Source organism: Coregonus clupeaformis, chromosome 27 (assembly GCF_020615455.1).
Source record: "Coregonus clupeaformis isolate EN_2021a chromosome 27, ASM2061545v1, whole genome shotgun sequence".
Classification (NCBI taxonomy): Eukaryota; Metazoa; Chordata; class Actinopteri; order Salmoniformes; family Salmonidae; genus Coregonus; species Coregonus clupeaformis.
Window position 1 is genome coordinate 20302352 of NC_059218.1, and position 23851 is coordinate 20326202.

Below are 23851 nucleotides of genomic sequence, written 5' to 3' on the forward strand. Positions count from 1 at the left end.
TACCAGGTGGCTTGTCCTTATTTTATAGATAGCAACAACTTTGCGGAAACTCAACTACAGTGCTTGTCTTTCGTTATTTGGTCAGATATGCATGATTATGAAGGCTCAGCGTTTGTTGTTTGGATGTCATGCCTAAGTCAACAAAAAAGTTATTCAAGTGGTTGGCAATATCAAAGGGTTTTCATTGCGATCTGCCCCAATGAAGGATGGAGCTGAGTTAGCTTTATTGCCTAGAATTTCATTGAAGGTATTCCAGAGATTTTTACAATCAGTGTTTATATCATTGTTCCGCAGTATAGTTTCCCCCAACAATCATTTAGGGACTGCACGGTGCTGCGAGGAGCGCCGTGGGAGAGAGGGGGTGTTACGGGGGGTGACGAGGGCCTCCGTTGGCTCGGTGTTCCAAAGTCGTGGAAATCCAGAGGTGAGGCGGTCCCCTGTTTGGGACAGAGGGCACAGTCTGGCTGCCAGCTGAAGGTGGACATGGGTAGAGAGACTGATGTTGTCGCCCTGTTGTTTGATGTTGGCGATGCCTTGCATCGGGGTCTCCAGGACCAGAGTGGCCTCCTGGGGCCAGATAGTCCACTTCCAGCGGTGCAAATCTGTTTGCCAGGTGGAGTGGATCCTCCAAGGTAGGAAAGGACTTCACAGGTTGTGGCTCCCTCGGGCCCTTTCGCGTAACCACCTTGGCCCAGTATCGTGGTGAAGTGGATTTGAACAAGCCACCTACTCCAAGAAGTGGGACAGATCATCTTCGTCCAACTCTCCACCACCCTGGGCGAGAGATACAGTGGGGAGAACAAGTATTTGATACACTGCCGATTTTGCAGGTTTTCCTACTTACAAAGCATGTAGAGGTCTGTCATTTTTATCATATGTACACTTCAACTGTGAGAGATGGAATCTAAAACAAAAATCCAGAAAATCACATTGTATGATTTTTAAGTAATTAATTTGCATTTTATTGCATGACATAAGTATTTGATACATCAGAAAAGCAGAACTTAATATTTGGTACAGAAACCTTTGTTTGCAATTACAGAGATCATACGTTTCCTGTAGGTCTTGACCAGGTTTGCACACACTGCAGCAGGGATTTTGGCCCACTCCTCCATACAGACCTTCTCCAGATCCTTCAGGTTTCGGGGCTGTCGCTGGGCAATACGGACTTTCAGCTCCCTCCAAAGATTTTCTATTGGGTTCAGGTCTGGAGACTGGCTAGGCCACTCCAGGACCTTGAGATGCTTCTTACGGAGCCACTCCTTAGTTGCCCTGGCTGTGTGTTTCGGGTCGTTGTCATGCTGGAAGACCCAGCCACGACCCATCTTCAGTGCTCTTACTGAGGGAAGGAGGTTGTTGGCCAAGATCTCGCGATACATGGCCCCATCCATCCTCCCCTCAATACGGTGCAGTCGTCCTGTCTCCTTTGCAGAAAAGCATCCCCAAAGAATGATGTTTCCACCTCCATGCTTTACGGTTGGGATGGTGTTCTTGGGGTTGTACTCATCCTTCTTCTTCCTCCAAACACGGCGAGTGGAGTTTACACCAAAAAGCTCTATTTTTGTCTCATCAGACCACATGACCTTCTCCCATTCCTCCTCTGGATCATCCAGATGGTCATTGGCAAACTTCAGACGGGCCTGGACATGCGCTGGCTTGAGCAGGGGGAAATTGCGTGCGCTGCAGGATTTTAATCCATGACGGCGTAGTGTGTTACTAATGGTTTTCTTTGAGACTTTGGTCCCAGCTCTCTTCAGGTCATTGACCAGGTCCTGCCGTGTAGTTCTGGGCTGATCCCTCACCTTCCTCACGATCATTGATGCCCCACGAGGTGAGATCTTGCATGGAGCCCCAGACCGAGGGTGATTGACCGTCATCTTGAACTTCTTCCATTTTCTAATAATTGCACCAACAGTTGTTGCCTTCTCACCAAGCAGCTTGCCTATTGTCCTGTAGCCCATCCCAGCCTTGTGCAGGTCTACAATTTTATCCCTGATGTCCTTACACAGCTCTCTGGTCTTGGCCATTGTGGAGAGGTTGGAGTCTGTTTGATTGAGTGTGTGGACAGGTGTCTTTTATACAGGTAACGAGTTCAAACAGGTGCAGTTAATACAGGTAATGAGTGGAGAACAGGAGGGCTTCTTAAAGAAAAACTAACAGGTCTGTGAGAGCCGGAATTCTTACTGGTTGGTAGGTGATCAAATACTTATGTCATGCAATAAAATGCAAATTAATTACTTAAAAATCATACAATGTGATTTTCTGGATTTTTGTTTTAGATTCCGCCTCTCACAGTTGAAGTGTACCTATGATAAAAAATTACAGACCTCCTATATGCTTTGTAAGTAGGAAAACCTGCAAAATCGGCAGTGTATCAAATACTTGTTCTCCCCACTGTATCTCAGGACAAATTAGCTAGCTAGCTAGCTAAATGTCCATGAATGTTTCATGTGTTTCGACCTGTCCCTAATTAATATAGTTGATTCAGAGTTCGTTTTGATATTTCAACCTGCGTGTCCTGATTTGCATCTGGTGGGGATAGACAAACTCAACATGCGCACGCACGGAGCCGGATTGGTCATTTTCACAGAATGGTGAAACAATAACAATGATTATTCATTGAGTGAAGTAGAGCACGCCGATGAAATCACATGAACAGACTTGTTGGGATCCCACAGGTGGCAGAAGCAGCTCAACAATAACATGGGGATCACTGCACTGTTATCATCCACTGATGGTCCTCAGACATCACCTCAGTACCTTCTCATAATGCCCTTTAAATAAACACACACTTGAGTCTGGGCCACTAACACCCCACGCCCTGGGAGGATCTGAACCGTGTTTACTTGGGATCAAAGCACACATGCATACACACACAAGGGTGCTGACACAGTGTTTGTGTCCATTTTAGACTTCAGCCTTTTGAAGAGGTCTTCTCATATTTCTTCTGCTGATTGATATAAAGCGTCCTAAATCATTTTTGTAGGTTGGTTTTATTAGATTCATGCAGTATATAGTTACCAGAACTACAAGTGCATCATTTGTCTCTCAGACCCATAATTTGCCTGTTTATAGCCTTTTCATGAGTAACACCTACACACCACATTGGGTGGGCTTAACACATCCACTTCAACTGCACATTGACTAGTGTCTTCGACTTTCTTTACAAACATGAAGAAGCTCCAGAATCTTCACCCCTCATTGGCCCGTCTCTGGAGCCAAGTGGAGCCATCGTACATTCCCTACCTGTCCAGGCCTGCTAGCCCTCCAGTCACTCCTCTAAAGACATTCCTGCTGTGCGCTTCCTTCCACTGCAGTGAAGGAGCAGTGGAGGAGTGAGAGTGCTCATTAACAGTTTAACTGTCTTCTCTTCTGCCCATGGCTGTTAAGAACGCTGAGCTGGCAATAGTTACAGCTGATAGTAATTTAATTTAAGGTACGAAGGGGAAATGCTGGGATGGTATTTGTTTTTTTGGGGCCTATTCGGTTTGTGTCCTCAGCTTCATGCTCTTGGGTCTGTAGTGTAGTGTACTAGACAAGCCCCCTAGGTTAGGTTTCACTCCTCTTATAGGCCCCCAGTGTTTAGATGGGGTGTGTCTGTTTCTATGCATCCGTGCATGTGCGTGTATATAACACTTAGGACAGTACTCCTCATGTACATAACTAGAAAGGCAACATAACATGACTCATGTGCATGTTGTAATGCATGTGTCATTTGCTGCAGGTGTAGTCAACTGTATTTGAGAAGTAGTACTTAGAGGAACTGGAAGTAGTAGTTAGAGGAACTTTATTGGTCAGAATTCCAGTTGGTATTTCACTCTTTCTTTCTAGGACTGTATGGTCCAGTGTATAGTGCCTCTAATTACTTAGCATATCACTGAGGATAAGTTGCAGGGAGCAGAAAACCACTATTCAAAGCAGTTCTTTGAGAGCAGTAAAGTGCTAACCAGAGCGTTTACACAGTGAAGATGCTGCAAGGTGATATAGTCTGACCAGTACAGAAACACCATTCAGTCTTCCCTCATAAGTCTAACCACAGATACAAACACATTGTGTGGCTTGCTGCAAATTCTGGGCTTGCAGGGGAATTGGTTATCATAAAGTGCAGTCCAATAAAAGTGTTTTGCATCACATTCAGAGGATGGATTGTTTGCTGGGGTAGGACTGAGTTCCAAGGGCTCATCCAAAATGGCACCCTATTCCCTTTATAGTGCTCTGCTTTTTCAAAAGTAGTGCACTATATAGGGAATAGGGTGCCGCTTGGGAGGAAGCCTTAGAGCTGGTTTAGTGCTTGTGGCTTAGTGTAGATGCATGAAATGCCTTAGTGCTATTTAAATCTAAGCCTTTGAGAAACATAATACCCCACTAAAACCTGAGGCCTTGGCACAAAGCTAGTAGAGTGAATTGAAGAAAATGGCAGAATTCTCTATTTTCCCTTTCGTAGAGAGTTATAGAGTACTCACAGGCGGTTGTCACTGTGGGCAGAAATGTCTTTGTTGCTGTTCTTGGCTGTTATACCTGGTGTCCATGACAACCACTTGTTCCTGTTGGTTCACCTGTAGCAGGTGATTGTATTGTTGTCGCTTGATACACTACATGGCCAAAAGTATGTGGATACCTGCTCGTCAAACATCTCATTCCAAAATCAAGAGCAGATAGTAAACAAAAGTGAAATAAACAATAAATATTAACAGTGAACATTACACTCAGATGTTCCAAAAGAATAAAGACATTTCAAATGTGTCTCTCTCTCTCCTTCACATTTTGTTACGTTACAGACTTATTCTAAAATTTATTTATTTTGAAATAAAAAATCCTCATCAACCTACACACAATACAAAAACAGGTTTTTAGAATTTGTTTGCAAATGTATCAAATATAAAAAATGGAAATATCACATTTACATAAGTATTCAGACCCTTTACTCAGTCACCTCCCTGACCAAGGCCCTTCTCCCCCGATTGCTGAGTTTGGCCGGGCAACCAGCTCTAGGAAGAGTCTTGGTGGTTCCAAACTTCTTCCATTTAAGAATGATGGAGGCCACTGTGTTCTTGGGGACCGTCAATGCTGCAGACATGTTTTTGTACCCTTACCCAGATCTGTGCCTCGACACAATCCTGTCTCGGAGCTCTACGGACAATTCCTTCGACCTGATGGCTTGGTTTTTGCTCTGACATGCACTGTCAACTGTGGGACCTTATATAGACAGATGTGTGCCTTTCCAAATCATGGCCAATCAATTGAATTTACCACAGGTGGACTCCAATCAAGTTGTAGAAACTTCTCAAGGATGATCAATGGAAACAGGATGCACCTGAGCTCAATTTCGAGTGTCATAGCAAAGGGTCTGAATACTTATGTAAATAAGGTATTTCTGTTTTTTATTTGTAATACATTTTCAAACATTTCTAAAAACCTGTTTTCGCTTTGTCATTAAGGGGTATTGTGTGTAGGAAAAAAATTATTTGATCCATTTTAGAATAAGGCTGTAATGTAACAAAATGTGGAAAAAGTCAAGGGGTATGAATACTTTCCGAATGCATACAGTACCAGTCAAAAGTTTGGACACCTACTCATTCAAGGGTTTTTCTTAATTTTTACTATTTTCTACATTGTAGAATAATAGTGAAGACATCAAAACTATGAAATGACACATATGGAATCATGTAGTAACCAAAAAAAGTGTTAAACAAATGAAAATATATTTTAGATTCTTCAAAGTAGCCACCCTTTGCCTTGATGACAGCTTTGCACACTCTTGGCATTCTCTCAACCAGCTTCACCTGGAATGGTTTTCCAACAATCTTGGCATTCCCACATACGCTGAGTACTTGATGGCTGATTTTCCTTCACTCTGCGGTCCAACTCATCCCAAACCATCTCAATTGGGTTGAGGTCGGGTGATTATGGAGGCCAGGTCATCTGATGCAGCACTCCATCACTATCCTTCTTGGTTTAATTGCCATTACACAGCCTGGAGGTGTGCTGGGTCATTGTCCTGCTGGAAAACAAATGATAGTCCCACTAAGCGCAAACCAGGTGGGATGGCTTATCACTGCAGAATGCTGTGGTAGCCATGCTTGTTAAGTGTGCCTTGAATTCTAAATAAATCACTGACAGTTTCAGCAGCAAAGCACCCCCACACCATCACACCACCTCCTCCATGCTTCACTGTGGGAACCACATATGCGGAGATCATCTGTTCACCTACTCTGCGTCTCACATAGACATGGCGGTTGGAACCTAAAATCTCAAATTTGGACTCCAGACCAAAGGACACAGTTCCACCGGTCTAATGTCCATTGCTCGTGTTTCTTGGCCCAAGCAGGTCTCTTCTTCTTATTGGTGTCCTTCAGTAGTGGTTTCTTTGCAGCAATTCGACCATGAAGGCCTGATTTCACGCAGTCTCCTCTGAACAGTTGATGTTGAGATGTGTCTGTTACTTGAACTCTGTGAAGCATTTATTTGGGCTGCAATTTCTGAGGCTGGTAACTCTAATGAACTTATCCTCTGCAGCAGAGGTAACTCTGGGTCTTACTTTCCTGTGGCGGTCCTCATGAGAGCGCTTGATGGTTTTTGCGACTGCACTTGAAGAAACTTCTTGAAGTTCTTGAAATGTTCCCTGTTGATTGACCTTCCATGTCTTTAAAGTAATGATGGACTGTCGTTTCTCTTTGCTTATTTGAGCTGTTCTTGCCCTGATATGGACTTGGTCTTTTACCAAATTGGGCTATCTTCTGTATAACCCCCCCTACCTTGTCACAACACAACTGATTGGCTCAAACGTATTAAGAAGGAAAGAAATTCCACAAATTAACTTTTAAGAAGGCACACCTGTTAATTGAAATGCATGCCAGGTAACTACCTCATGAAGCTGGTTGAGAGAATGCCAAGAGAAAAACCCTGGAATGAGTAGGTGTGTCCAAACCTTTGACTGGTACTGTATTTATGTCGCAATATTTTACTATCGATTTATTTTATTTTCCCATCACTAACACATACACACAGTACCGCACTGACTCCCCCATGAATTGCTGTTTCAGCGTTGTCTCAATGAAGAGTTCGGTGTTTGACTAGTCACAAGCGACATGCACACACAGTTACGAGCTTGGCTTGAGTGAGTGACAGGTACATGATCAATGTCCACCTTCGTATCACTAACTGTAAGTCGCTCTGGATAAGAGCGTCTGCTAAATGACTAAAATGTAAATGTAATGGATAAAGCCTGAGCTGGAATGTGACTCTAGCTGAGGCTCGCTAGCTTGATAAAGTCCTGAACATATCTAACTAGTGTCGTAGTTTACCCCTCTGGCCTGAGCACCACACCGCCTCATCACTGCTTTAACTCTTAGCAGACATGTTTAGCAATAGTAAACAGACTGATTGGGGCATCTTTTTGACATAGTGGGGTTTGTCTACCATAGTGCATATCCAGTGCCTTGCAAAAGTATTCATCCCCCTTGGCATTTTTCCTATTTTGTTGGATTACAACCTGTAATTTTCAATGGATTTTTAGTTGGATTTCATGTAATGGACATACACAAAATAGTTGAAATTGGTGAAGTGAATTTGTTTCCAAAAATTCTAAAAAATAAATAATGGAAAAGTGGTGCGTGCATATGTATTCACCCCCTTTGCTATGAAGCCCCTAAATAAGATCTGGTGCAACCAATTACCTTCAGAAGTCACATAATTTGTTAGATTGCACACAGGTGGACTTTATTTAAGTGTCACATGATCTCAGAATATATACACCTGTTTTGAAAGGCCCCAGAGTCTGCAACACCACTAAGCAAGGGGCACCACCAAGCAAGCGGCACCATGAAGACCAAGGAGCTCTCCAAACAGGTCAGGGACAAAGTTGTGGAGAAGTACAGATCAGGGTTGGGTTATAAAAAAATATCCGAAACTTTGAACATCCCACGGAGCACCATTAAATCCATTATTAAAAAATTGAAAGAATATGGCACCACAACAAACCTGCCGAGAGAGGGCCGCCCAACAAAACTCACGGACCAGGCAAGGAGGGCATTATTCACAGAGATAACAAAGAGACCAAAGATAACCCTGAAGGAGCTGCAAAGCTCCACAGCGGAGATTGGAGTATCTGTCCATAGGACCACTTTAAGCCGTACACTCCTCAGAGCTGGGCTTTACAGAAGAGTGGCCAGAAAAAAGCCATTGCTTAAAGAAAAAAATAAGCAAACACGTTTGGTGTTCGCCAAAAGGCATGTGGGAGACTCCCCAAACATATGGAAGAAGGTACTCTGGTCAGATGAGACTAAAATTGAGCTTTTTGGCATCAAGGAAAACACTATGTCTGGCGCAAACCCAATCCCTCTCATCACCCCGAGAACACCATCCCCACAGTGAAGCATGGTGGTGGCAGCATCATGCTGTAGGGATGTTTTTCATTGGCAAGGACTGGGAAATTGAATAAAGGGAAATTCTTGAGGGAAACCGGTTTCAGTCTTCCAGAGAATTGAGACTGGGACGGAGGTTCACCTTCCAGCAGGACAATGACCCTAAGCATACTGCTAAAGCAGCACTCAAGTGGTTTAAGGGGAAACATTTAAATGTCTTGGAATGGCCTAGTCAAAGCCCAGACCTCAAGCCATTTGAGAATTTGTGGTATGACTTAAGGATTGCTGTACACCAGCGGAAACCATCCAACTTGAAGGAGCTGGAGCAGTTCTGCCTTGAAGGATGGGCAAAAATCCCAGTGGCTAGATGTGCCAAGCTTATAGAGACATACCCCAAGATACTTGCAGCTGTAATTGCTGCAAAAGGTGGCTCTACAAAGTATTGACTTTTGGGGGGGTGAATAGTTATGCATGCTCAAGTTTTCTGTTTTTTTGTCTTATTTCTTGTTTGTTTCACAATAAAACATATTTTGCATCTTCAAAGTGGTAGGCATGTTGTGTAAATCAAATGATACAAACCCCCCCAAAATCCATTTTAATTCCAGGTTGTAAGGCAACAAAATAGGAAAAATGCCAAGTTGGGTGAATACTTTCGAAAGCCACTGTACACACACACAGACTGGATGTGAAGTCCTGGGATCTGGCTGGGGTGGGACTCAGGAGTCACACCAACCACAGTAGTGCAGAGCTAGGCAGAGAGAGAGAGAGGGAAATGTCTCAAATAAAGACATTGGTAAATGCTACCACATGTTCTATTTTTACAAAACACACACACACACACACTTTCTCATGCCTGCTGCTACTCTGAGTCTGGCTGTAATCTGCTCCCTGATCTTGGTAGAAGTAAAGGTTTCCAACAAGCCTTATTGTGAATTTAAACATTATTCCCTTTCCAGGGTATTGCCTCCAAGCACTAAGATATGCTTCCCATGTGTGGGTGTTAATGTGTGTTGATATATATACAGTTTATTAGGTACACCACCCCGTTCACACATGGTTAGCTCCTACGGACAATGAGTCACGTGGCCGTGGCTTGCTATATAAAGCAGGCAGACGGGCATCGAGGCATTCCGTTACTGTTCGATTGAATGTTAGAATGGGCAAAACGAGTGACCTTAGTGACTTTGAGCGTATATACATGTATTGTAGCTTAGTAAAAGTTCACACTGCTCCACATGTCTCAAGGGGAACATGGAATGAGAAATTGTTATTTTTATGAAGAAGGGAAATCATAGCAATCCTGTTTTAAAAGGGGTCCGTCCCTCTTTATCCCTAGTGACTAATTTTTATTGCTGTGCGTCCGAAGTGACACTCTACTCCCTATATAGTGCACTACTTTTGAGTGCACTATATAGGGAAGTACACTATATGTAGGGAATAGGGTGCCATTTGGGATGCAGCCGTGGCCAGCTGACCTGCATGTCCATTGTGTTCTCATGAGTGCCAATGCCAAGACAAACTAGCCCTGTTTCACCCTCACCCATCAGCCCAGAGTTGGCACAGCGGGCATGGGGGTAGAGAGAGGGCTTCCTGTCTGTCTGTCTGCCCCTCCCCCAACCTTCTCCCTTATTTCCTCTTTGTCAAACCCACAGCCAAAGCATGCGGGATAGACACACACATGAGCACACACACACACACACACATTTGCGCATGACTAGACTACATCACAGACACACTCAAGTGGGTCTTTCCTGTACGCTTGATTCTTGTGGAGTCATGAGGTGATATGTGATTCTGTTATGTAAGAGAGCATTTTTCCCCAAACATTTCCATTTAGCAGGGGTCTCCTCTACATACAGTCCTTTCTCAGTTGGTTGCTTGACTTCTACTAAGCTGAGAGCCATCCTCTACTGATTGTGTGGAGGGTTGTAGTAGTTAGGTCGCACCTGTTCATTGTTGCAATCAATGGCTCCTCACCTGTCTGTTGTTTACCTGTAATAGTGATTTGTATGCACATGTGGGCACATTGTGTATTCTTTGTATGCATGCTGTGAAGCTCTGTCCCATCCATCCATTCATATAGCAGGCAGAGGCAGGCACATCTGCTTGCTTGCTATTCAGTTAATGTCCATACCTCTCAACACACTCCCTACTAGACAGTGTTTCAGTACAGAGACCCTGAGAGAAACAGATTTCAGCCTTATTTCAGGATCCCCTGACCTTGAATGCTGGTGTATTTTCACCACATTTTACAAATCCCACATGATGAGTGATGACTTCCTGAAAGCGAAACAGCCGTGTGTGTGTGTGTGTGTAACAATTATTGTGGGACAAGAATAGTAAACAAACAAACATTTGACCAACTGGGGACATTTTGTTGGTCCCCACAAGGTCAAATGCTATTTCTAGGGGGTTTAGGGTTAAGGTTAGATTTAGGGTTAGTGTTAGGAGGTAGGGTTAGAGTTAAGGTTAGGTTTTTGGGTTAAGGTTAAGGTTAAGGTTAGGGTAAGAGTATCGGTTAGGGTTACGGGTTCGGGAAAATAGGATTTTGAATGGGACTGAATTGTGTGTCCCCACAAGGTTAGCTGTACAAGACTGTGTGTGTTGACTCCTCTTCAGCTGTCTACCATTGTCCCTGCTGCTCCTGGGAGGGGCTGTAACCATAGTAACCACACCTTCTCTGTCACTTCCTGTTTTGGGCATGACTCCGCTGCCTGACGAGGGCTGTGGTTCCTGTGTTGTCCCACAGTCAAGTCACTATTATTAACGAATAGCCACTGTGGTGGAACATGGCTGGTTTATGTAGGGCCAAGAGGTCGTTGATAATGTTCTAGCAATTTCCTTGAGCAACCGAAAAGGGTGTTTTGAAAAGCCATGTAAAAGCTTGAGAATAGATTTTTTAAATTGTTCTATCACCTGAACAGTTTGATAGCTGGTCGCTCAGTACAGTTGACGCCTGTTTTGTATCTTCCAAACAAACTGTCTGTATCTCTCAGGGCCTTCCCAAATGGCACCCTATTCCCTATATAGTGCTCTACTTATGACTAGAGCCTTATGGGACCTGGTCAGAAACGGTGCACTATATAGGGAATAGGGTGCCATTTGAGACTCAACCTCAGTGTTCATACTAAAACATTTCAAACATCACCTCCACCACAGACGCTCCAGCCTATCGTAACTGTGCTCTCGCCTGCCCCCTCCAGGTCTGTCAGAGAAGTGCAGGGTGCAGACCCCTGCCTTCACGGATGCAGTGCGGCTCTACAAGCAGGCTCAGGGACACTACGGCACCTGGGACATGATGTGTGGAGGGCCACCACAGGTGAGAGGAACATTATGGAGCTGGCTCTACCTCTTGAGGATTTTGTTACATTTAGTCAACCTCATTTAATTTGTATTCTGAATAAGTGATGCTAACACCTTACAGTACTTACAGCAGGTCTGTTGAGTCCCGGCCTTAGCTAAACCTCTTGAGTGGTCAGTGTCCATGATGGATGTCAGTCAGGTAGCTGGTGTGTCTGTTGAGGATTTGTTGACTGTTTCTCTGAGAGTACAGATGGAAGGAGGAATTGGACTCTCCTCCTGGCAAAATGTAAGGTTACTTGCGTAAACTCAGTTCTCTGATATTATGAGTTAGATACTGTATCTCACATGAGGGATTCACCAGAATCTCATAAGCTCAAAGAACCAATCACAAAAATCTGTCGGAGAAGGACAGGTTCGAGTGACGAATGAGGTGAGCCCCTCCCCTCATACTAAAGAGCCACTCACCCGTCATTTTCGAGCATGCCGAACTTCCTCACACTCTTGTGAGTAGGGGAATACGGTGAGATATCTCACTCATAATATCAGAGAACTGGCGTTAAACAAGTAACCTTAAGTTATCTTTCCATTATTAGTTTCAATATCTCTGGCCAACTCCCGTATCGCAACATGCTCTCCGAAGCCAAAACATATCAACCCTCAGAGGCCCCGACACTAAGGACCGTATGCGTCACTGCACATTATTTGGCATCTAGCCAGTAGAACCTCCTAAGGGGACGCCCAACAAGCTGCATCACAATTCTCCTGCAAGGAGATGCCCTTAAACAGCGCCCAAGAAGTCACCATACCTCTGGTGGAGTGAGCCCTAAGGCCTTCCGGAGGCTGTAACGCTTTACTATTATAGGCCAATATAATACACTGCTCAAAAAAATAAAGGGAACACTTAAACAACACATCCTAGATCTGAATGAATGAAATAATCTTATTAAATACTTTTTTCTTTACATAGTTGAATGTGCTGACAATAAAATCACACAAAATTATCAATGGAAATCAAATTTATCAACCCATGGAGGACTGGATTTGGAGTCACCCTCAAAATTAAAGTGGAAAACCACACTACAGGCTGATCCAACTTTGATGTAATGTCCTTAAAACAAGTCAAAATGAGGCTCAGTAGTGTGTGTGGCCTCCACGTGCCTGTATGACCTCCCTACAACGCCTGGGCATGCTCCTGATGAGGTGGCGGATGGTCTCCTGAGGGATCTCCTCCCAGACCTGGACTAAAGCATCCGCCAACTCCTGGACAGTCTGTGGTGCAACGTGGCGTTGGTGGATGGAGCGAGACATGATGTCCCAGATGTGCTCAATTGGATTCAGGTCTGGGGAACGGGCGGGCCAGTCCATAGCATCAATGCCTTCCTCTTGCAGGAACTGCTGACACGCTCCAGCCACATGAGGTCTAGCATTGTCTTGCATTAGGAGGAACCCAGGGCCAACCGCACCAGCATATGGTCTCACAAGGGGTCTGAGGATCTCATCTCGGTACCTAATGGCAGTCAGGCTACCTCTGGCGAGCACATGGAGGGCTGTGCGGCCCCCCAAAGAAATGCCACCCCACACCATGACTGACCCACTGCCAAACCGGTCATGCTGGAGGATGTTGCAGGCAGCAGAACGTTCTCCACGGCGTCTCCAGACTGTCACGTCTGTGACATGTGCTCAGTGTGAACCTGCTTTCATCTGTGAAGAGCACAGGGCGCCAGTGGCGAATTTGCCAATCTTGGTGTTCTCTGGCAAATGCCAAACGTCCTGCACGGTGTTGGGCTGTAAGCACAACCCCCACCTGTGGACGTCGGGCCCTCATACCACCCTCATGGAGTCTGCCTCATGGAGTGCTCCTCCTGCTCCTCCTTGCACAAAGGCGGAGGTAGCGGTCCTGCTGCTGGGTTGTTGCCCTCCTACGGCCTCCTCCACGTCTCCTGATGTAGTGGCCTGTCTCCTGGTAGCGCCTCCATGCTCTGGACACTACGCTGACAGACACAGCAAACCTTCTTGCCACAGCTCGCATTACATTTTACATTTTAGTCATTTAGCAGACGCTCTTATCCAGAGCGACTTACAGGAGCAATTAGGGTTTAAGTGCCTTACTCAAGGGCACATTTACGTCATTTAGCAGACGCTCTTATCCAGAGCGACTCACAAATTGGTGCATTCACCCTATAGCCAGTGGGATAACCACTTTACAATTTTTTTTTGGGGGGGTAGAAGGATTACTTTATCCTATCCCAGGTATTCCTTAAAGAGGTGGGGTTTCAAATGTCTCCGGAAGGTGGTGAGTGACTCCGCTGTCCTGGCGTCGTGAGGGAGCTTGTTCCACCATTGGGGTGCCAGAGCAGCGAACAGTTTTGACTGGGCTGAGCGGGAACTATGCTTCCGCAGAGGAAGGGGAGCCAGCAGGCCAGAGGTGGATGAATGCAATGCCCTCGTTTGGGTGTAGGGACTGATTAGAGCCCGAAGGTACGGAGGTGCCGTTCCCCTCACTGCTCCATAGGCAAGCACCATGGTCTTGTAACGGATGCGAGCTTCAACTGGAAGCCAGTGGAGTGTGCGGAGGAGGGGGGTGACGTGAGAGAACTTGGGAAGGTTGAACACCAGACGGGCTGCGGCATTCTGGATGAGTTGTAGGGGTTTAATTGCACAGGCGGGTAGGCCAGCCAACAGCGAGTTGCAGTAATCCAGACGGGAGATGACAAGTGCCTGGATTAGGACCTGTGCCGCTTCCTGTGTAAGGCAGGGTCGTACTCTCCGAATGTTGTAGAGCATGAACCTGCAGGAGCGGGTCACCGCCTTGATGTTAGCGGAGAACGACAGGGTGTTGTCCAGGGTCACGCCAAGGCTCTTCGCACTCTGGGAGGAGGACACAACGGAGTTGTCAACCGTGATGGCGAGATCATGGAACGGGCAGTCCTTCCCCGGGAGGAAGAGCAGATCCGTCTTGCCAGGGTTCAGCTTGAGGTGGTGATCCGTCATCCATACTGATATGTCTGCCAGACATGCAGAGATGCGATTCGCCACCTGGTTATCAGAAGGGGGAAAGGAGAAGATTAGTTGTGTATCGTCAGCGTAGCAATGATAGGAGAGGCCATGTGAGGATATGACAGAGCCAAGTGACTTGGTGTATAGGGAGAAAAGGAGAGGGCCTAGAACTGAGCCCTGGGGGACACCAGTGGTGAGAGCACGTGGTGCGGAGACAGCTTCTCGCCACGCCACTTGGTAGGAGCGACCGGTCAGGTAGGACGCAATCCAGGAGTGAGCCGCGCCGGAGATGCCCAGCTCGGAGAGGGTGGAGAGGAGGATCTGATGGTTCACAGTATCAGAGGCAGCAGACAGGTCTAGAAGGACAAGAGCAGAGGAGAGAGAGTTAGCTTTAGCAGTGCGGAGAGCCTCCGTGACACAGAGAAGAGCAGTCTCAGTTGAATGACCAGTCCTGAAACCTGACTGGTTTGGATCAAGAAGGTAATTCTAAGAGAGATAGCAAGAGAGTTGGCTAAAGACGGCACGCTCAATAGTTTTGGAAAGAAAAGAAAGAAGGGATACTGGTCTGTAGTTGTTGACATCAGTGGGATCGAGTGTTGTTTTTTTGAGAAGGGGAGCAACTCTCGCTCTCTTGAAGACGGAAGGGACATGGCCAGCGGTCAAGGATGAGTTGATCAGCGAGGTGAGGTAGGGGAGAAGGTCACCGGAGATGGTCTGGAGAAGAGAGGAGGGGATGGGGTCAAGCGGGCAGGTTGTTGGGCGGCCTGCAGTCACAAGTCGCAGGATTTTATCTGGAGAGAGAGGGGAGAAAGAAGTCAAAGCATAGGGTAGGGCAGTGTGAGTAGGACCACCAGTGTCATTAGACTTAACAAACGAGGATCGGATGTCGTCAACCTTCTTTTCAAAGTGGTTGACGAAGTCATCCACAGAGAGAGGGGGAGGATTCAGGAGGGAGGAAAATGTGGCAAAGAGCTTCCTAGGGTTAGAGGCAGATGCTTGGAATTTAGAGTGGTAGAAAGTGGCCTTAGCAGCAGAAACAGATGAAGAAAATGTAGAGAGGAGGGAGTGAAAAGATGCCAGGTCGGCAGGGAGTTTAGTTTTCTTCCATTTCCGCTCCGCTGCCCGGAGCTCTGTTCTGTGAGCTCGCAATGAGTCATCAAGCCACGGAGCTGGAGGGGGAGGACCGAGCCGGCCGGGAGGATAGGGGACACAGAGAGTCAAAGGATGCAGAAAGGGAGGAGAGGAGGGTTGAGGAGGCAGAATCAGGAGATTGGAGGGAGAAGGATTGAGCAGAGGGAAGAGATGATAGGATGGAAGAGGAGAGAGTAGTGGGAGAGAGAGAGCGAAGGTTGCGGCGGCGCATTACCATCTGTGTAGGGGCAGAGTGAGTAGTGTTGGAGGAGAGCGAGAGAGAAAAGGAAACAAAGTAGTGGTCGGAGACATGGAGGGGAGTTGCAGTGAGATTAGTAGAAGAGCAGCATCTAGTAAAGATGAGGTCAAGCGTATTGCCTGCCTTGTGAGTAGGGGGGACGGTGAGAGGGTGAGGTCAAAAGAGGAGAGGAGTGGAAAGAAGGAGGCAGAGAGAAATGAGTCAAATGTGGACATAGGGAGGTTGAAATCCCCCAAAACTGTGAGGGGTGAGCCATCCTCAGGAAAGGAACTTATCAAGGCGTCAAGCTCATTGATGAACTCTCCAAGGGAACCTGGAGGGCGATAGATGACAAGGATATTAAGCTTAAATGGGCTAGTGACTGTGACAGCATGGAATTCAAATGAGGAGATAGACAGGTGGGTTAGGGGAGAAATTGAGAATGTCCACTTGGGAGAGATGAGGATTCCTGTGCCACCACCCCTCTGACCAGATGCTCTCGGGGTATGCGAGAACACATGGTCAGACGAGGAGAGAGCAGTAGGAGTAGCAGTGTTTTCAGTGGTAATCCATGTTTCCGTCAGCGCCAGGAAGTCGAGGGACTGGAGGTTAGCATAGGCTGGGATGAAGTCAGCTTTGTTGGCAGCAGAACGGCAGTTCCAGAGGCTGCCTGAGACCTGGAACTCCAGGTGTGGGGTGCGTGCAGGGACCACCAGGTTAGAGAGGCAGCAGCCACGCGGTGTGAGGCGTTTGTGTAGCCTGTGCAGAGAGGAGAGAACAGGGATAGGCAGAGGCATAGTTGACAGGCTGTAGCAAATGGCTACAATAATGCAGAGGAGATCGGAATGAAATGAACTAAACATCTGGGAGAGGAGAGAGCAGGGCCTCCCTCACCAAAACTTCCACCTCAGAAACTATAATTGTTTCACTGAACCACCCGAACAAAAACTCTCCCAACTTCCACCTTTAGAAATCAGAATTGTTGTGAACCACAGCGGTTCAATGTTTAAAGGAATAGACTCAACCCACTTTATTCAGCTAGCTAACTATGACACCATAGCTAACTAGCATGCTAGCATCCAATAACACACAGTTTAGCACCAACACTTGGTCACAACAAACCACCAATAGTGTGTTAACACACTAAGCAGATAATTCGTGTCCGTGTCTAGTTCCTTTCATAACGCAGCAATAATTAAACGTTGGCTAGCTTAGCACAAATATATTGTATTTAGCTGCCACAGTACAGCACACAATGGCTACTGTGTTGACTCTGTTCGAAAAACGGCTAGCTAGCTAGCTTCGTGCTACACCCGGCACCGCCGAAGACAATGCCAACCTACAGTAACTACCCACAACAGCCCACAATGCCTAACTATGACACCATAGCTAACTAGCATGCTAGCATCCAATAACACACAGTTTAGCACCAATACTTGGTTACAACAAACTACCAATAGTGTGTTAACACACTAAACAGATCATTCGTGTGCCATCCTGGATGAGATGCACTACCTGAGCCACTTGTGTGGGTTGTAGACTCCGTCTCATGCTACCACTAGAGTGAAAGCACCGCCAGCATTCAAAAGTGACCAAAACATCAGCCAGGAAGCATAGGAACTGAGAAGTGGTCTGTGGTCACCACCTGCAGAACCACTTATTTATTGGAGGTGTCTTGCTAATTGCCTATAATTTCCACCTGTTGTCTATTCCATTTGCACAACAGCATGTGAAATGTATTGTCAATCAGTGTTGCTTCCTAAGTGGACAGTTTGATTTCACAGAAGTGTGATTGACTTGGAGTTACATTGTGTTGTTTAAGTGTTCCCTTTATTTTTTTGAGCAGTGTAGCTTCCATCATTCAATGTGATAACCGTTGACGAGAGACGGGCCTCCCCTTGCAGGGAGGCGCCCATGACAGAGTTGGTTGCTCTTGCGCAAAGCTCTCGTTCTATCCGCGCATACTGGACAAAAACGGTGGAGCCGCTTATCTTCTGTAGAAGGGAAAGGCGGCAGGTGGAAAGCCACGAGGTCTAATGGCGAGACAATTGTAATTGCCGCTGACCTTAGGCATAAAGGCAGGGTTGGGCAACAAGGTAACCTTGGAAAACCCCCGTGCCAACGGTAGGCATGAATCTCTCACTTGCTTGGCGGATATAAGGGTGACCAGTAAAGCAGTCTTTTTTTATTTTTTTATTTAATTTTCCACCCGCCGCCTTTGTCTCATCGCTGCAACTCCCCAACGGGCTCGGGAGGCAAAGGTCAAGTCATGCGTCATCTGAAACCTGACCCGCCAAACCGCGCTTCTTAACACCTGCCTGCTTAACCCGGAAGCCAGCCTCACCAATGTGTCGGAGGAAACACTGTTCACCTGACGATCGAGGTCAGCCTGCAGGCGCCCGGCCCACCACAAGGAGTCGCTAGAGCGCGATGAGCCAAGTAAAGCCCCCCGGCCAAACCCTCCCCTAACCCGGACGATGCTGGGCCAATTGTGCGCCGCCCTATGGGACTCCCGATCACGGTCGGTTGTGATACAGCCCGGGAAGGAACGCCTCTAGCACTGCGATGCAGTGCCTTAGACCGCTGCGCCACTCGGGAGCCCCTGTAAAGCAGTCTTAAAGGAGAGATATTTCATCTCCACGCTTTCCAGCGGCTCAAAAAGCTGCTGTGAAATGGCCTCGAGCACAATAGACAAAATCCCATGACGGGACTAAAGGCTTGGGAACTGGCCGTAAGCGACACGCCCCCTCCATGAAACGCAATAACAAGGGGTGTTTCCCCACCGTGTTATTGTCGAAGCCTATATGACAGGCCGAGATAGTGGCTAGATAGACCTTAACAGTGGAGAAAGCGTTCCCTCTGTTCAAAAGGTCCTGAAGCATAAAAATACAGCGCATTGGTCAGGAATGATCTGTTTCTGGTCACAAAATGCACCACTTGTTTCCATCACACTTCTTCTCAAAAACGCACCACTTGTTTCCATACAGTGGCCGTGTAGAAGGAGCCCTAGCACTCTGGATAGTCTCAATGACTCTGAGAGGCAGGCCTGTCACATCCAGATCTAACCTCTCACGGGCCAGGCCCAGAGGACCATGGTGTCCGGGTAAGGTTGGAAAATTTGCTTGGGTCAGCAGATCCCTGCATAATGGCAGTTGCCAGGGCTCGACGTACAGCAGGAAAATGAGCTCCACTATCCAGAGCTTGCTTGGCCATCGAGGGGCTACCAAGTAGCTAGATTGGGGAGTTTGAGGCTGAGGAGAGGAAAAGCGTAAAGCAACACCCTCTGCCAAGGGAGTGGCCAGCATATCCGAGTGGTGTCTCCAGAATAGCGGGTAGTGCACGTTTTTGTGCGATGCGAAGAGATCTACGGATGCTTGACCGTATCTCTCCCAGATCTGTTTCACCACTTGGGTATTTGGTATTTGTGTTGTTGGTATTTTATTAGGATCCCCATTAGCTGTTGCGATAGCAGCAGCTTCTCTTCTTGGGGTCCACATAAAACATGAAACATGACATAATACAGAACATTAGTAAACTAGAACAGCTCAAGGACAGAACTACTGAAATGTAAAGCTATAAAAATATAACAAAGGTTCTGTACTGACTCAATACTGAGAAAAAAAATCACACAGACCTATTCTAAGCCTACATTTATCATTTATTTTCATGTATTACATTTACATTCAGTAGCATCTATCAGTACATACACATAAAATATTTAGGTCAAATAGGTTTAAAGCCAGGTTTGCTGTTCACTTGAGCAATATGAGATGTAAGAGTTCCATGCAATTGTGGCTCTATATAAGACTGTACATTTCCTTGAATTCGTTCTGGATTTGGGGACTGTGAAAAGTTGGTGGCATGTCTGGTGGGGTAAGTGTGTCAGTGCTGTATGTAAGTTAACTATGCAAACAATTAGGAATTTTCCACACATTAATGTTTCTTATACACTAAACAAAAATATAAACGCAACATGTAAAGTGTTGGTCCCTTGTTTTATGAGCTGAAATAAAAGATCCCAGAAATGTTCCATATGCACCAAAAGCTTATTTCTCTCAAATGTTTTGCACAAATTTGTTTACATCCCTGTTAGTAAGCATTTCTCCTATGCCAAGATAATCCATCCACCTGACAGGTGTGGCATATCAAGAAGCTGATTAAACAGCATGATCATTACACAGGTGCACCTTGTGCTGGGGACAATAAAATGCCACTCTAAAATGTGAAGTTTTGTCAATTGTGTGCAATTGGCATGCTGACTGCAGGAATGTCCACCAGAGCTGTTGCCAGAGAATTGAATGTTCACTTTTCGACCATAAGCCGCCTCCAATGTCGTTTTAGAGAATTTGGCAGTACGTCCAACCGGCCTCACAACCGCAGACCACGTGTATGGTATCATGTGGGCGAGCGGTTTGCTGATGTCACTGTTGTGAACAGAGTGCCCCATGGTGGCGGGGATTATGGTATGGGCAGGCATAATCTACAGACAACAACCACAATCGCATTTTATCGATGGCAATTTGAATGCACAGCAATACCATGACGAGGCCCATTGTCATGCCATTCATCTGCCGCCATCACCTCATGTTTCAGCATGATAATGCACTGCCCCATGTCGCAAGGATCTGTACACAATTCCTGGAAGCTGAAAATGTCCCAGTTCTTCAATGGCCTGCATACTCACCAGACATGTCACCCATTGAGCATGTTTGGGATGCTCTGGATTGACGTGTATGACAGCGTGTTCCAGTTCCTTCAAATATCCAGCAACTTGGCACAGTCATTGAAGAGGAGTGAGACAACATTCCACAGGCCACAATCAAAAGCCTGATCAACTTTATGCGAAGGAGATGTGTCGCACTGCATGAGGCAAATGGTCACACCAGATACTGACTTCTCTCCTTCAGGCCATTCATCACCTTTCGGATCCGAATCCGAGCATTGTCTGGGATATGGTTGTGTTCTCCAGATAACTTGGAGATAACCCCATCAGTGAGGGTTATACGACGTCTGCTTTCGAAAGCATTATATTCGGTGCACTTCCAGAAGGACTTATTTGCCGTCTGTCGTTCCCGTCTGTAGGTGTAGCCTTCATGCTCCAGGATATTTTTTCCATGCACTGAGGGGATACGTTTGGGTTCCATTGCTTGTTCTGACCTCCTCTAAGAATAATGAATGCTGAGGATAGCAGAGCAAGATCTTTTTAAGCAGAATATTTGGATTATTAGCATATGAATGACTTGCAATTCGATTGCTGGACTATCGAAGCCATCCATCCAACCCATTTATTCAGATCCGGCAGTTCAAAGAGGATAGTTTCAAAGGTAATCAATTGGGCCTAGTTTACTGTTCATTAGCAGCGTACTTTAGTTTTTGTGCCTATTATTATTTTACATTTAAGTATGACCTAAAACTAGAACAGTCTTGGGAGTTCCTTGTATTAATGGCAGTGTTGTTTGCCTATCAATATAATAAGCGTTTATCTGTGAAATTAGACATTGAACTTAAACCCTGTTTCAACAATCATCAGCTATTTCAGATTTATTTTTTTCAGAATGACAGTAAAGTGAACAGCTGTGGTGATAGCAAGCAAAGTTTTTCTAGAATGTTTTGATGTCTCACATGTCAGGAAAAGGATTGTCCAAACTATACAGGCTACAAATATAGGCCTAAAGCATTTTTAAAACCGGTTCAAAATCTACAAATAGTTATTTCCACGTAATACATTTTATTCAATGGCTTTACAGTGGCTTGCGAAAGTATTCACCCCCCTTGGCATTTTACCTATTTTGTTGCCTTACAACCTGGAATTAAAATTGATTTTTGGGGGGTTTGTATCATTTGATTTACACAACATGCCTATCACTTTGAAGATGCAAAATATTTTTTGGGGTGAAACAAACAAGAAGTAAGACAAAAAAACAGAACTTGAGCGTGCATAACACTTCACTGGGATTTTTGCCCATTCTTCAAGGCAAAACTGCTCCAGCTCCTTCAAGTTGGATGGGTTCTTTAAGTCATACCACATATTTTCAATTGGATTGAGGTCTGGGCTTTGACTAGGCCATTCCAAGACATTTAAATGTTTCCCCTTAAATCACTTGAGTGTTGCTTTAGCAGTATGCTTAGGGTCATTGTCCTGCTGGAAGGTGAACCTCCGTCCCAGTCTCAAATCTCTGGAAGACTGAAACCGGTTTCCCTCAAGAATTTCCCTGTATTTAGCGCCATCCATCATTCCTTCAATTCTGACCAGTTTCCCAGTCCCTGCCGATGAAAAACATCCCCACAGCATGATGTGATGCTGCCACCACCATGCTTCACTGTGGGGATGGTGTTCTCGGGGTGATGAGAGGTGCTGGGTTGATGGCCAAAAAGCTCAATTTTAGTCTCATCTGACAAGAGTACCTTCTTCCATAGGTTTGGGGAGTCTCCCACATGCCTTTTGGCGAACACCAAACGTGTTTGATAATTTTTTTCTTTAAGCAATGGCTGTTTTCTGGCCACTCTTCCGTAAAGCCCAGCTCTGTGGGGTGTACGGCTTAAAGTGGTCCTATGGACAGATACTCCAATCTCTGCTGTGGAGCTTTGCAGCTCCTTCAGGGTTTTCTTTGGTCTCTTTGTTGCCTCTGATTAATGCCCTCCTTGCCTGGTCTGTGGGTTTTGGTGGGCCATATTCTTTCCATTTTTTAATAATGGATTTAATTGTGCTCCGTGGGATGTTCAAAGTTTCTGATATTTTTTTATAACCAACCCTGATCTGTACTTCTCTACAACTTTGTCCCTGACCTGTTTGGAGAGCTCCTTGGTCTTCATGGTGCCGCTTGCTTGGTGGTGCCCCTTCCTTAGTGGTGTTGCAGACTCTGGGGCCGTTCAGAACAGGTGTATGTATACTGAGATCATGTGACACTTAGATTGCACACAGGTGGACTTTATTTAACTAATTATGTGACTTCTGAAGGTAATTGGTTGCACCAGATCTTATTTAGGGGCTTCACAGCAAAGGGGGGGAATACATATGCACGCACCACTTTTCAATTATTTATTTTCTAGAATGTTTTGAAACAAGTAATGTTTTTTATTTCACTTCACCAATTTGGACTATTTTGTGTATGTCCATTACATGAAAACCAAATAAAAATCAATTTAAATTACAGGTTGTAATGCAACAAAACAGGAAAAACAACAAGGGGGATGAATACTTTTGCAAGGCACTGTACCTGTGTCCTAGCCAGCCAGGGTAGGGCAGCACTTTACAACATTCAAATGTTATAGTATTGTGAATCTGTCATGCATATTTTTTTATTGAAAATGGGAACAATGGGCGAGATGGACAAATACTGATTTCAAAACAAAGTCGACTACATTCTCATATTATCAAGACATGAAGTGAGTATAAAAATAGTTTTAAAAGATGCCTTAAAGTTGAACTCGGATAGATCTTTAGTATAGTAACCTATACAGTCAACTCAAAATATGGTATTAGCAGGAAAATCCCTACAATGGACACATGACTGTCGAACGTTGCTTGCGTGTGTCCTTGCCTAATATGATTGCCCCGCATGGACATGGATGTGCTGGGGTACTTGCTCAGTACTCCTTGGGCTGAGATAGCAGGCTCCATGGCTCCAAAAAACAGCTAATCTGAGATCAAAGCGAAACGTAACTAGCGTTCGCCACGTGGGCTAATAGCCTAGCTAGTTAGCACAGTGCTAGCCTGAGAAGCTAATCCGTTAACAATGTGAGCGTCGCTAGTATTCGCTTCGTGGGCTAGTAGCCTAGCTAGTTAGCGCTACTTTCCTTTAGCTAACATTGTGCTATG

At 45.6% G+C, this 23851-nt stretch overlaps 1 protein-coding gene across 1 annotated transcript in view; it reads left to right on the top strand.

Moving 5' to 3' along the window:
• LOC121541601 (protein Niban 2) overlaps positions 1-23851 on the top strand; it is a 64026-nt gene that overhangs the window by 15663 nt on the left and 24512 nt on the right. Inside the window, exon 6 of the mRNA XM_041850742.2 lies at positions 11567-11682. Within this exon, the coding sequence (XP_041706676.2) occupies positions 11567-11682 (116 nt within the window). The remainder of the gene's footprint in view (positions 1-11566; positions 11683-23851) is intronic.